The following is a 14,456-nucleotide window of genomic DNA, read 5'->3' as shown; positions in this document are numbered from 1 at the left end:
GAGGTGGAGCACTTGGAGTGAAGAAAAAGGAAAGGTTTTAATGTGTGTTTAGGATTTCCAGCAACTGTCAGAAACACAGGGAAAATTCTCTCTCCCCCGCATCACTTCCAGCTCTCATCACTGAGGGAAGAAGGGTACATGTGGCTACTGTATAACAGAAATGGAAAAGAGAAGACTCTTGGGAATAGTTATTTTTCTTCCTCCTCCAGGATTTGATTCCACAGTGTTGGCTGCATATTCACCTGAAGAAGGGGCTATGAGTTTCATTTCGAACAGGTGGAAGGGAAGCAGTGGTTTCACTTGGTATCTTTCTGGTATCTGGTAGCTGAAAGGTCCTCAGTAAATCTTTTACAAACACATTTTGCAGTGTTTGTGAATGCTGCTTGTTTCATCTAATTATCATTTTCTTACCTTTGGATTTTTTCTCCCTAACTTTGCAAGTTCCTTGGTGGGACCATAATAAAAAGACAAGTGAACTGAACAGTCACAAACATTATTTCAGCCATAAGCCATTCTCCTTTCTCCTATGTGAACAAGAAGCCTGGATAAAAACCTTGAAATGTTAATGCAGAGGATCTGTAATTTCTAACAGATATTACTGCAGGGTTTCTTGCACTTCATCTGCTCTGCCATTCATGATATTAGAATATTTGTGTGTCATGGAAAAACCCACCCGAGGATGGTCCTGATGGCATTACATTTGCCTGCTTTTATCACCTGCCTCCTCTCCCTTCTCTTGCTTTTCCCCTCCTCTGCTCCCATGGACATTCAAGCCTTGGCAGGGAATGGCAGCCCCCTGCCAGGTGCCTCTGACCCTGCTCTCCCTTTGTGTTCCCTGCTCTCCTAAGTCTCTGGTGAGCTGTTTGCAGGAAAGCAAAGGGAAGCCTGGAAGTCACAGGCTCAGGAGATGATTTCCCCACAGCCTGGGGTATCTGTTCCCTGACCCTGCAGTCACAGAATCTGTACACCAGTTCAGAGAAATCATCTCCTCTAGGCTATTCTGGATGAATTTCAGTCAATTTTAAGACAAACCCAGAGAATATAATTTTGTGGTTCAAGGATTCTTGTTACAATTTGTAATACATAAATCTGGAAGGAAGTGTACATTTTCCTGCATGTGTATCATTTTAATGTAGATGTTTTAAATAGCAGCAATTTAATTTTATTGAGAAGAGTAAAAAATTTTATTTCATACTTTAAGGCTAGAATGTTAGGGGTTTTTAACCAAAAGGATTCATGCAATTCTACATTCTTCTACAGTCTTTTGAAGAAATAAGTTTAATGTGAGAAGGTAATGGAGGATGTGCTACTCTTCTAGGCTGTACTTAATTGGGATGCCTCCTAGGACTTTACCCTAATAGTGGCAAATGGTTATAACTGCTACTCAAACAGGACAGCATTAGCATAAATTGCTTTTAATGTGATTATATTCATCCAAGGTTGAGCAGCTAAGTGATGTTTAGCCAGGTGTTAAATAGGTATGATTATCTAGGGTTTAGTCAATGACTGTAGGCATTTGCCAATTAAAGAGAGTAAAAGAGCAAATAGAGATTTAATTCCCTTCTACTTAGCACCTTACATTGTCTTTTCAACTCTCAAAATTGCTTTTTAAAATGTCTTTCTCTAGTTCTGTATTCTTTCAAAATAAATTACTACAAATTTTTAACTGTTTAGCAGAACCAGTCTTACCTAGTCTTGCACAAAGTAATTCTTATCTATTTTTTTGTTTTTCTAGCTTTTGTCCAGATTACTGATTTATATCCAGTTCCTATAACTGGAAAGTTATTAGTGGATGATGTAGTGTGCAAATGGTTTTTTTAAATTTAAAAATACTCTCTATGCAGCACTTCTCTATAATCCTGTATCAATTGAAGTGTTGCACTTCTGTTATGAAATTTTAGGAGTATACAGCTTTGTTTGCAACATCATTCTCCCACTAAACACCTTGCTGCTCATCCCACTGATTTTGTGTGCACACCCCTATGGAGACAGAGGCTCGGCCAGCTGGATGAGATGTGATGTTAACCCTGTGCTGGCTCTCTGACCAGCTGTGGGCTTTGTAATGGCTTTTTCATTTCTTTTTTTGCTGGTTTTCCTAGCAGAATGTAAACATAGGGGAGTGGTAAGAGGAGGCATTTGCCCTTTTCCGTAAATTTCTATTGCAAGCACGTTGCTCAGCACTTCTTCATTATCCCAGGGGCCTGTTGCACATAAATCTCACTTAAATGTTAATCAGCTTCAAGTGAGCTGCAGTCAAATGAAGGTTTATAGATGAAGCAGCCCAGAAGGGATCTGAAGTGGAGGAAGAATCAGAGACTGGTCTTCTGCCTTACTTGGGATTCAATGCTCTGGACAAAAAAGAAGCTGTTCCATTGTGGTCCTATGTAGGGAAACACGAAACTTTTCCTAACTTTCATTGTTGCTGTAGGAAGCAGATACTCTGAAATCCTCAGAAAGCCGTGCCTTTCTTCTCCAAGACCAACCATGGAGCTCTGCTCTCTGGGTGCCTGGAAATGCCTGAAGCAGGGCTGAAGGCTCCTGGAGGAGCCAGCTGCCACCAGCCAGTGCCCATCCCCAGGTCTGGGCTGCCATGTAGGGCCACCCATGCAAGCATCTGGGTGACTTCCATGGATTCATGGCATCAGTGGTACTGTCTGTGCACTGCCAGAAGGGGGAAGGATGGTTTGTGTGCTAATTCTGATTGATGATTAGAAAACAGATAGTGCTGGCAGGGCTGAGTGTGATGTAAACCACAGGTTTAGAAGAACTCACATTTCATACTTTGTCTCAGTAGATGCAGGCCCTGATCATCTGAAGCTTTATGAATATTCACAATCCATGAGTGTGATTAGCTGGTTTACTTTGTTCAAGCTGTTCAGATACTTCAGGTGAAACACTGGTGTGTGAGGCTGCAACACCACCACCAGGGTTTTATTGGCTCTCAGTGCCTGAAACTGCTCTACTGGCTGGTGTGTCACTTTCTTCTGTAATTGTGTTACACAGCCTTGTTAATGACTGCATACCATCACAAGCAGAAATATTTACAGAGGCTGGAGGGGCAGGACACAAGCCTTGCATGCAGTGCTGAGGTTTGGGCCAGGTGGTCCTGGCAGCTCCTTCCCAGCACCCACCACCAATCCCAGGGGGTTTTGACATGGCACATTGTTTCATGTTTTTCCCGTTAACTGCAAGTTTTTCATAAGCTGCGGGTGATCCACACCCTCTTCTCTTGGAGTCCAGCTAGGAGTCTCCAGCCTGCTTTTGATGAGTTAAGTGAGGAGGAAACCATTCTAAAGCAAGGCTTGGCACATGTCCAGATGAGCCAAAAGCACCAGTCTCTTTCCAGGAGCAAGATTCCAGCTGAAACTCAGCATCTTGCAGTGCAGAAAAAGGGAACAACATGCAAAAAGCTCTTGTGGCCAAGGGACTTGGGGAGGAAGCCTTGGGGCATCTTCTGTAACAGACAGTACCTTCCTGGATTACTGCTGTATGATTTGTCCTGCAGGTCACCATCAGCTGGGTGAAGCTGTCCCAAAGGATTCCTGTGTCTCACATTCAGGGCAGCCCATTCTCCATGCAGGAAGGGCTCAGGGGAAGGTGCTGCCCCACTCCCTGATGTGTGCCACCACTGCAGGCTGGCATGCAGGGGCACGGAGAGGGGCCCTCAGCTTCATTCAGTGTTTCTGCTTGGTGCTGTCATGTGCAATTGCTTTCAAATCTCATGCTCTGACAGTTTTGTGTAGCTTGGGGGTTTTTTAAATATTATTAATCAGGCTTCAGGTTGCAAAGCACTTAGATGGAGCAACCATCTGTACCTGTTACTGAGCAGCCCTTATATTGCAAGGGCTCATGAAGAGCAAAATCTGCCATTCAATTAGGTACAGGCACAGTACTTAACTGCAGGACAGGGTCTGTGTCTTGTACAGAGCAGGAAGGCCAGAAATCCATTTGCCACAGTCACTGATTCTCCCTAGATAGCTTCAGTGTAAAATTCTTCAATTCTGGAGCATTTAAAATGAATTTTAAAATTGGCCATCCATGGTACATTAAACCCTGCTCAGAATATTTACAGACTTTTATATACAGAAGTACTTTAGTTTATACTAGGCCTGTGGCTTAGGAATATCCCTCCTATCTCTTCACCACTGAGAGCTTTGCTGGTAATTATTTATATGTAAAACAGAAAGACACTGAAAAGGAATTTCAGCATAAGAGGCCGGAGCAAAGTCCCAGAGAAATCTGAAGGTAGCAAGAGGGACACAAAGTAGGAATAAGCTGTGGTTGCTTGGAGGACATGAAAAAGCAGAGGTGCAAGACCAGCAAAGAGGGAGTCTGGTATCGCAGGGATGGCAGCTGGGCAAAGCCAGGCTTCTTCCTGGCTCAGCTGTGTCACTTGGACTGTCTCAGAAGAGCTCCAACTCCTAAGCAGCCTGGAACAAATAAACCTTGTCATGGCACTTCCTTCATCCATGCTAGAAAGCTGTATGTGCTGTGGTGACTAGCCAGCCAGTGCAGTACAAAAATCCCTTTTGTAGGGCAGCTTTATTTAACTTTTGAAAAAATAAGGTCAGAAATTTAGGGCAATTAGTGTGAGCAAAGCTCAGCAGGTTCACATCTCCCTTATGCAACCAGATCTCTAATTACTATCTGCATATTTTAAGCACTTTATACACTTTGAAATATGATTTTTCTCTGACTACAGTGTTGTATGCTATTTCTTGGGGTTTTCTAGCAGTTAAGAGCTGCATACGGTTTCTGTCTTAATATGTAATTCTCTCTCTACTTCATCTTCAGTAATATATTTGAGTAAATTTTGCTGTTTATTTACAATTGCATTTGGAATTACAGGTTGTAACTTGAGTAAGTTGCATGGTTAGGAAACCGTAATGAGCTGTTGAATTATATAGATTAAGGTTTTGAATTATATAGATTAGATATGTGTTTCATGGGTAAGCAGTTTACTACATTTGTAGGCCTGCTTTGTGGAAGGTATATATTTTGTACCTTAAGAGCTGAGATATACACCTGTTAAGGTGATGTAGGACTTGCAGTTTTGGAAATACAACCGATTTTAATGTTTTGTGTCCATTTATCTTGTTTACACAGAGACTTTGCTTACGTGGCAAGAGACAAGGACACCAGAATTCTGAAATGTCATGTGTTTCGATGTGACACACCTGCAAAAGCCATTGCTACAAGTTTACACGAAATCTGCTCAAAGGCAAGTGGATTTAAAATCAGCTGCATTTGTCTGTTCAGAGGTCCCTGAGACTTATACATGTAATCAGCAGTTGTGTGCAGTGCCAGTTTAGTTTATGTAACTGGCAACGAGAAACAGTGTAGAGGATTTGTAAGGGAAAGGATGCAAATAGATAGGCATTTACATTTGAGGAGGATGATATGTGCCTTTGATTTGACAAGTGTGTGTAGAGGCCAAAGGCTTTCCTGAATAATAAAGAAGCTGCAGATTCAAAATGGGAAAAGAACACAGAGGTTCAGTTAATAATAAACAATGATGTTAAACTCCATAAATAAATCAAACCTTGTTTGAATGGTGTTATTCAATGGTATTATCCTGCAGGACCAAGAAAAATAGTTGCTAACTGTTAAAATTATTAACTGTTAAAATTGTTATTTAAAAAGAATAACCTGCTTAGTCATGTACTCTCTGACTTATTTCAGATTTCAGAAATAGGGTTGTAAAATGAGTAGATTGTAGTTGCTGCTGTACTATATATATATTTTTTTAATGCTGTATTATCACTGTCTTCTTCAGATTATGGCTGAACGGAAAAATGCTAAAGCTATGGCTTGCAGCTCGTTGCAAGACAGGACAAATGTCACCCTTGATGTTCCTCTGCAAGGTACTGTGTGGTACAGCTAGTATCCTCCTCAGGATGGTCCTGGTTTAGATAAGTGTTGTTTCTGATGCAGATTTTGACAAAAATGGAGCATGCTGGGTAGAGAAGTCAGGGGTGTATCCTGATGTATCTGTAATATAATCTATTATATCATTAATCTATAATTAATGTATCTGACTGATTGTAATCTGTTCCTGTATTACTTTAAGTATTTTTCTTGGTTTTGGTGACAGTTATGGAGTCCTGCTCAGTTATGTCAACTCATGCGTTTCCTCTTTTATTTTGAAATGCAAGTGTTTCAAACACAGTCATACTTATTTGTGGCTACTCAGGATATTGTCTTTTTCAAATCAAAATACCTCCTGACTTGAGACTGCACCAGTTGGCCAAATCTTCCTTAAAACCAGAATATACTCCAATTACTCACTTGGATTCAGAATTGCCATAGGAGTTCTCCTCCTAGGTTTCAGCATCTATTTTAGCAGCTTCTGAGGCAAGGGTGCAAGTGCTGGGATGTCATCCAGCTTTTGCACACTTTACTGCATGGTAGAAGGAAGTTGCCTTTGTGTGGTGTTGTCACATCTTAGTAGCTGCTGTTTTGAAACTATTCCAGGAGAACAAATATACTTTGCATTAGCTTTTCAGAAAATTATATGCCTCTGGATCCACCAGTTTGTACTGAATATCTTGCTCCTAATCCATACATCAGCTTGTGCAATGGTCTGTGTAATGTGTTCTGTTCAGGCAGTAGTATTGATTACTTGGAGACTGTGTTTAACATATTAGCAAGGATGGTATTAAAGCAGATTTTACATAATTGTTGTAGTGAAACTTAGGTCTATACATCTCAGAGACCCATATTTTCTGTGGTTTAATATGCCATCATTATAACGTGCTTCTATGCTAAGCATAGACCAAAAATTCCTTTAGAAATGATTGAGGCTTGTTCTTGTTAGAAGAAATAAAAATTTCTTTAAATCAATGCAATACCTTCAGAGTACAATTAATGGGTAAACAGTTTTATATTATTGATGAAATAAAAATGCTTTTTTTTCTGCTGTGAATGCTGATTAATAGAAATTGACTTTTGTTCCCATGCAGTAGATTTCCCAACACCAAAGACAGAACTGGTACAGAAGTTTCATGTCCAGTACCTGGGCATGCTACCTGTAGCAAAACCTGTGGGTATGTAACACTTCAGTGAATTCCAAAGTTCCTTGCTTAAACTAATGGCTCATCAACTGCCAGTGCATGACTTCTGGAGGGTAGCACCTCTTCTGTTTCAGTCACATGAATCAGGCATGAAGACATCCAATATCCAGGGCATCACATGAACATTTGTTTTGCAAACAGGGTATTCTGGGAGCTGCCAAGAAGGCAGAGTTTCTTTCTACAGCTTTCTCTGAATATGAGTTCTGCTACTAATGAGAAAGACTGAAACAGTATAAAAGCTAAACAAGATGCTATCCTGGTTTTTTGTAAGCCAGAGGCACCTGCTTTGCTCTTCCAGGGGTGGAGAAATACAGCTTCATAATACCTTCTTCCATTATCAAATTGATTTTAATAAGGTAATAAGGAATCCAAAACAATCTGTTTTCTGTACTGCTGTGTGAAGATAAAAATATCTGTTGTTTTATATATATATATATATATATATATATTATTTTTCAGTGTTGCATTTTATTCTTTTTTAGGAATGGATACTCTGAACAGTGCCATTGAAAGTCTAATGGCTTCCTCTAGCAAAGATGACTGGTTGCCAGTTACCATGAACGTTGCTGATGCTACTGTCACAGTCATCAATGAAACAGTAAGGCAGACTGTGTTCTTTATAACACAACTAAAATTATATGAGTGTTGAAATCCAGGAACACAGAAATGCTAGTAGGGTTAATTTAAACTAAAATTAATTTGTTTATTTTGCATTTTATTTCTTTCCAGAATATGCAGAGGCTATTACTGCTCATATCAGCTCCAGTTTTATTTATCATTCCAAGCATGTTCTCAGAAATAAATTACCATAAATATTCATTAGATAATTAAATTCAGTGTTTTCCTTTCTAGGAATTTCAAGCCTAAAATGTTGTAGGTTAAGCCCAAAGTAGTAGCAATCCTAAATTCCAAACTGCATTTGCCTTACTCTTGGTATGGATGCCAAGAGTAATATAAAAATCTGTGTTACAGAAGAAAATGTAGAGCATTTTCCATAGAGGTTAACACAGTGGGACTTACTAATACTGTATTTTATATTTGTTTTTTGATGAGGTACTAAATCAACATCTCCATAACACACCAGTGATAGGGGAGCATATTTTGGAGTCATTATACCCATGTACCCACGTTGTTGGTTTCTTCACAAAACAAGCAGCTTCCAAAGTGTGCAACATTTTAAAATTTTGTGGCAATGCTCAAAGCCTCAGTGGCAGCCTAGAGGGAGAGATCCAGCCCAGGCCTGAGCATGCTTGGGTCATACAGATAAGAAGGAATTACAATAATGTATCAGGATATCCTCCCATTTAATCAAAACTGAAAGTTCCACAGAGCATGCAGCAGTAATGCTGAACCCTTTGGTTCCTGAGCAGAATGAAGAGGAGGTGATGGTGGAGTGTCGTGTGCGGTTCCTGTCCTTCATGGGGGTGGGCAAGGACATCCACACCTTCGCCTTCATCATGGACACGGGAAACCAGCACTTTGAGTGCCACGTGTTTTGGTGTGAACCTAATGCAGGCAATGTATCAGAAGCTGTTCAGGCTGCTTGTATGGTAAGTAACCTTCTTCAAAGGCATCTAATAGCACTTTAGATTTTCACTGCCTCCATAAATTTGCATTTTTTCAAATTTGTAATTATATTCATTTCAAGACAGAGAAAAGAAAGATAAAAATCAGAATTAATATTATAATTTAATCAATTAAAAATATTTAATCAATTAAAATCCAAACATTTTAATGTTTGAAGCACCAGCTTAGTGAACAATGCCCCTTTAATTATTTTCCCTCCTAACCTCTGCAGCATCTATGCAAATTAGAAATCTTTTCTTTCACTACACAAATTATCTAATGCCAAAAAAACATTTTGCTTGGATTCATGTTATGAAATCCAGAAAATAATCCTTTTGCAAGAGTAACTGAACCCAGAAAACTTACTTTTCAGTTTTCAAATTGGTATTTATATGATTTATTCCCGTATTTGTTGTGTGCTAATGGACAGTTTCTGCCCAAACATTGATAGACCAATTTCCCATTACTTCAGCTGAGCTTTTTGCCACAGCCAAAGCAGACGTAGCAGATGTTTGACTAATGAGAAAATACAGAAGTGTGTATTTGAAATGGTCAGTGAATTCCTTGCTGCAGAAATGGTTTCAGAGTGGCTTTGCTCTGTTGCAGCTGCGGTATCAGAAGTGCTTGGTAGCCAGACCTCCCTCACACAAAGTCCGGCCGCCGCCGCCGCCCGCAGACTCGGTGACCAGGAGAGTCACCACCAACGTGAAAAGAGGAGTCTTGTCCCTCATTGACACTTTGAAACAGAAGCGCCCGGTGCCCGAGATGCCATAGCTGCTCTCGCACCGAGTGACTGAAGATAGCATGGCCACACTGGGGCCAGTGAACGGACCACGTCTGCCCTTCCATTGCAGCTGCCGATGCTTCCTCTTCAGAGAGTTCACCCCATGGAAACAATGTTACACACGCATGTTCTCTCCTTCCTGCCACCATCGCCTGATATGAAAAGAAGCATGAATAATTTTTTTGCTGTCAGTGAGTTACATCATGGGCAATGGAAGGTCTGTTTGATTGTAAATACATGAACTTTACCTAAACTCACACAAAAAAGAGAATATGGCCACGTCCCTCCCAGTGAACTCGTGCTAAAATCCTTGGAGTGAATGATGTCTGAGTTAAAAATTTCACCTTCTTGAGCTGGATTTGTCATAAACCAATCTTATATCCTACAGCACTTTGCTCTGTTTTCAACACTGGAATAGGTATCAAGTATTAGCTACCATTGAATTACTGTAGATTAAATACCAAGTTTTATTTTTACAGAACTGCACCTGTTAGTTTTAAATTGTTTGTCAGCATTGGTCTAGCAACTACTTTAACATCTCCCTGACATGTTTTTGAATTGTAGTGTCATTATGTCATCTTCTGGTTACACATTATGGTCTTACAGAAGAATTTTGTTTAAAACCAAACCAATGATGAAAAATACGGAAGTGTTTTCAGTAATTGAGTTGCAGGGTGATCCAGTGAAGCTTTTAAGCTTTAAACATACAAATTCAACTGCTGGCTGTTAAATTTATTCTCCTAAATCTATCATTAATTCATCAAAAATAATTTGTTTCATGGAGGGCTCAAACCAATCAGGAATAAGAAGAAGTAGTTAGTGATTTTATTCTCTTACAACTGTTATAGAGACTAAACTATTCCGTACCTTTTCTATACAAGTGTTTGATGAAATGTTCAGTTCAGTGTCTGGTTGCATAATTCCCCCTTTCCCTTGGAGTTTGTTGCTGAATACTTAGCATGCCAGAAGAACAATTACATTTCTTGTTATTTACAAAACTTCCTGAAATTTATTTTACTTTCAATGCTCTTGTAACAAAATAAGAAGAGAGTTGTTTTTTAACAGGGCAGTGTTTCAGGTGGTGCAATTGGATTTCACTGCTTTTGCTCCAAAGACTTCATCTGATTGATTTGCTTTACACACCTGCAGACCCTCAAAATCAGCCCAGCATTGCCCTCAAAATTGTACCTCAGGCTGATTTTGAAATGCAGTCCTGCATCTTCAGTCTCTTCCTTTGTCATCTTCTGTCTAAACCTGCAGATTGGTACAGATTTTGGAACATTATGTTTAACTAGTGTTAAAAATGTTTTGCCTCCATTTATAGCTAGGTTCCAAACAGTAACTGTCTCCCAAGTCTGCAAATCTTGTGATAAAGGAGCACTGGCAAAGTTTTTGTTACAATAGCTCTTTTATTTTAATATGCAAGAGACTGTTATAAACAAACTATTTTCTTTTTTATTTCCTTGTTTGAAGAAATTAATGACCACACCTGGCGAAGTAACTTAGGAACACAACAGGAAAATAATGATGATTCAAGAAATTTCTGTGCTGAAAAATGCAGGAAAATCATTACCAAACTCAGTGTGATGTATGAGCTAGTGTCAGGTGAAGGCTGGCTATGCAACTATTGTAATTAAATTTAGCTTTCTACAATACCCTCTGAAGAGCTGATCCTCTGAGGAGCTCAGATCTCTTCATGACCACGATCCTGCACGTCGGGCACTGAAGCAGCTCTTTCCCCTCTCAAGGCTCACGCTCTTGCCACCTCCTTTGCACCACCTCTATTGCCTGCACAGCTGGAGAAGGAGGGCTGGAGGGGAGGATGTGCAAACAAACCCAGAGCACAAAGCATGGGGATGGCAGCTTGCATATAGCTTCTGTAGTTCCCAGTCCTGATCCCAGCCACCCTGCTAGGAGCAGTGTAAAACTCACTTCTAGCACAGAATCACAGAACTGTTTGGTTTGGAAGAGACCTCAAAGGTCATCTCATTCCAAACCCTATCAGAGGGCACTTTTCACCAAAGCTGTCCATCCAACCTGGTCTTGAATATTTCCAGGGATGACTGCTCTCAAATTGTGGTGGCTAACAGGTACCCTTAGGTAGGATTGTGAAGTTAAAAGTTTCCTTGTTCATCCTTGTGCTAGTGATTCACATTTTATTTTATTTTAAATTAAATACTTTGACAGTATCTTTTTAAAGTTCCTGCTGACAATGTCGTGATTTGAGATTGGCAACTGTTGTACAGCAGTGAATTAATTTTAAACAGTATAATGGAATTTTTTCATTGCATCTGCACCATGCTGATTCTCCCCAAGAGAGATCCAGACTCTCTTTAACTAAACCAACACTTGGCAAACAGCAGTGTAAAGGTTCTACATCCACGTTGTCAAGGCTAGAACATCTGGTTAGCTTTCATTAGCAATGCAGGCAACTGCAGGCAGGGCTGAGAAGACAGAAGGGTATTTGAAAAGCTGTGCATCACTCGCCCGTGTATGTTTTAAAAGGTTTATGTCTGTTAACAAAATGCTGTTGATTTTGCAAATATTTAAGTAGTGTGCTTGATGATTTGACTATACATGGCCTTTTTGCTTCAGTAGAGCTCCTAATTCTCCAAAAGATTTAATACACACCCAGGTGTTTGCAGAATCAGAGCCTAATATTGCAAAGCCTATTATCTTTTGTTTCACAATATATTCAGACGCTCTTTTTACCATGGCCAAAAAAAAGTATGTATGAGGTGTGTGTGTGTTTTTGAGCAACTGCAATTGTTCTAGTTGATGTTATAGCAACCCTTCAGTTATCTATGCATTTTTTATAATACCTAGTGATTCTGTAGACCGGCAGCCATGTTCACTATGCCTTGTATGTCTGATGCCATATTCTAACTTAACCTGTTAAATACAGCTTAAAATATTTTTATTTTATTTATTCTATTTTTACTGAAATATCCTGCTTTATTATGTTGATGTATTGTCTTTACTCGATGTGCTCTTGTAACATTCTCCATTCTGTATACCATAGGTTGCCTAAAAAAAGGCAGGCTTTGTAATTATTTATAGTCACATTTTTATTGAAGTCTGTAGAAGAATCATGTAAAGCAAAGCTAATGTCGTAATTTTTTTCAATGCAAGTAGTAAGTTAGAGGTATCACGTGTCAGTCAGTCATGTCATTAACACACCCCCTTGCAGAAGCAAGGAGATTTATATTCACAGTCAATGACTAATAGATAAAAGCCTTTCTTTTGAAATCTGTAGTGCTGGCTGTAGGTTTTATTTAAGCCACTGACTGTTTCATTTACAGGGGAGCAAGGAGGTGTGGGAGATGCAAGGCTATGGAGGCCACCTACAGGGTGGTTAACTGGGAATGACAAAAGTAGCATAGGAATAGCACAGAATCCATTCACAATAAAACAAGGTTTAGTGATATATTTCCTGTGCAGAGTCACTTGTACCTACAGAAATATGCCCTTCAGTGGCAGAGGAACAAAAATTGTGGAGTATCTAATAGCTCACACCCAGGCTGTCACTAAGGGTTCTACATTTCTTAATTTTATCAAGCATTTCATAGATCATTCATCATGGAATCTAAAAGTGTTAGTACATCACCCATGGAAAAGAGAATATTCTCATTTCAAGAGCCAGTATGGGCACAGCATTTCAGCATTACCCCCAAATGCATTACTCCTTTCTTGGGCACATTAATTAACACATTGTCACATGTGCTGTCCCATCAGCCCATGCAGGTTTGATTTAACAACAGTGAGACAGAAGGAAACACAACACTGTTTATTAGCAGAGCCCAGTCTTACATAAAAGTACATGACTGACAACAAAAGGACAATTTTCCCTGCTGTTGACCACTTCTCCATATTTAAATGTAATCTGTTCTGAGAATAAATTTAGCTGCATAAAGTGATTGTCTCACCTGTTACTGCTCCATGAAACTGCAAAATTATTTTGTTCAGAATGGTGGTTGAGGGAAGGGAAAAACATACTGGTGGTTTAGAGGCAGTAGCAGTACTCTGAGAACTTTTGTATCTGGAAAGCTGAATCAACAGTTTCTAGTTGAAAATGACAAATAAACAACTGGATTACAGAAAAATAGTTACATAAGATGCAGTTTTACTGAAAAAAGACTGTTACAGGCATCTACCTACAAGCCATCTGAAGTCAGTCCCAGGTGTTGCCACCATGTGATGTTCCATGCTTACAAAGTAAGCTGGTGACCTGCAGTTGAAAAATTCATTCTCTGATATTCTTGGTAAGCCATCAAGACACTGACTGGTTTAACCTCCATACTGTGTGAAAAATGCAAATTCCTGAAAGCAAGACGAGGCCAAGTGAGGGACATCATGGCAGATATTACGTAAGTAGCCCAGAAATTCTGTTATTAGACACATGTGTGTTGTTTTACAAGTAATTTCAGCTTTCATAATGAATTATACAGATCTTGATTTTTTTAAAAAAGATCATTATTTAACTGCAGAATCTCTTAAGTTTATTTTAAGCATTTAACAACCATATTGGGGGGAAAAAAATCTCCACAGTGTCCATTCCTTCCATCCAACATGTAGAATCCCTCCTCCTCCAAGATGTTTTTGAAATAAAATAATATTTTTTTTTCTGGTTCTACACATGGCATGTGTATTGGTCTAAATCTATCCTAACAAGTTTATTCAGAAATAAGAGTAGAGTTCATTGTATTACTGGAGCAGGCAAGGAGCATGGATTGCTCACAGGGATATGCAGAGGGTGAGGGATGTCTTTGTATAGGACAGCTGGCTCACATTAAAATGCTGTAAGAAATTTCACTGATTCAGTGAAGCAATGATATTTATCAGATGAACAAGAGCCAGCTGCCTACACTGCTGGGGTAATATCATTCACATCCTTTCTTAAAACTACTGCTGATCCAGTAACACTGACTGGTGTGGGTGAAGACAAAATAGAGATGTTATAACATTTTCTCTGGATGGGTCTAAATCCAGACCCGTATGTCAAACTGGTTAAGTCCCACACTACAGTGGTGATG

General features: G+C 39.5%; 1 protein-coding gene across 7 annotated transcripts in view; it reads left to right on the top strand.

Moving 5' to 3' along the window:
- APBB2 (amyloid beta precursor protein binding family B member 2) overlaps positions 1-14,058 on the top strand; it is a 163,472-nt gene extending 149,414 nt beyond the window's left edge. For all 7 annotated transcript variants that reach the window (XM_059469815.1, XM_059469813.1, XM_059469814.1 and 4 more), the window contains 6 exons: positions 5,107-5,221; positions 5,777-5,864; positions 6,963-7,046; positions 7,556-7,671; positions 8,444-8,623; positions 9,246-14,058. In XM_059469815.1, coding sequence (XP_059325798.1) covers positions 5,107-5,221; positions 5,777-5,864; positions 6,963-7,046; positions 7,556-7,671; positions 8,444-8,623; positions 9,246-9,413 — 751 coding nt within the window. In that variant the 3' untranslated portion in view covers positions 9,414-14,058. The remainder of the gene's footprint in view (positions 1-5,106; positions 5,222-5,776; positions 5,865-6,962; positions 7,047-7,555; positions 7,672-8,443; positions 8,624-9,245) is intronic.
- The last annotated feature ends 398 nt before the right edge of the window (positions 14,059-14,456 follow it).

Source organism: Ammospiza nelsoni, chromosome 4 (genome assembly GCF_027579445.1).
Source record: "Ammospiza nelsoni isolate bAmmNel1 chromosome 4, bAmmNel1.pri, whole genome shotgun sequence".
NCBI lineage: Eukaryota > Metazoa > Chordata > Aves > Passeriformes > Passerellidae > Ammospiza > Ammospiza nelsoni.
This window is presented reverse-complemented; position numbering and strand designations above follow the sequence as displayed.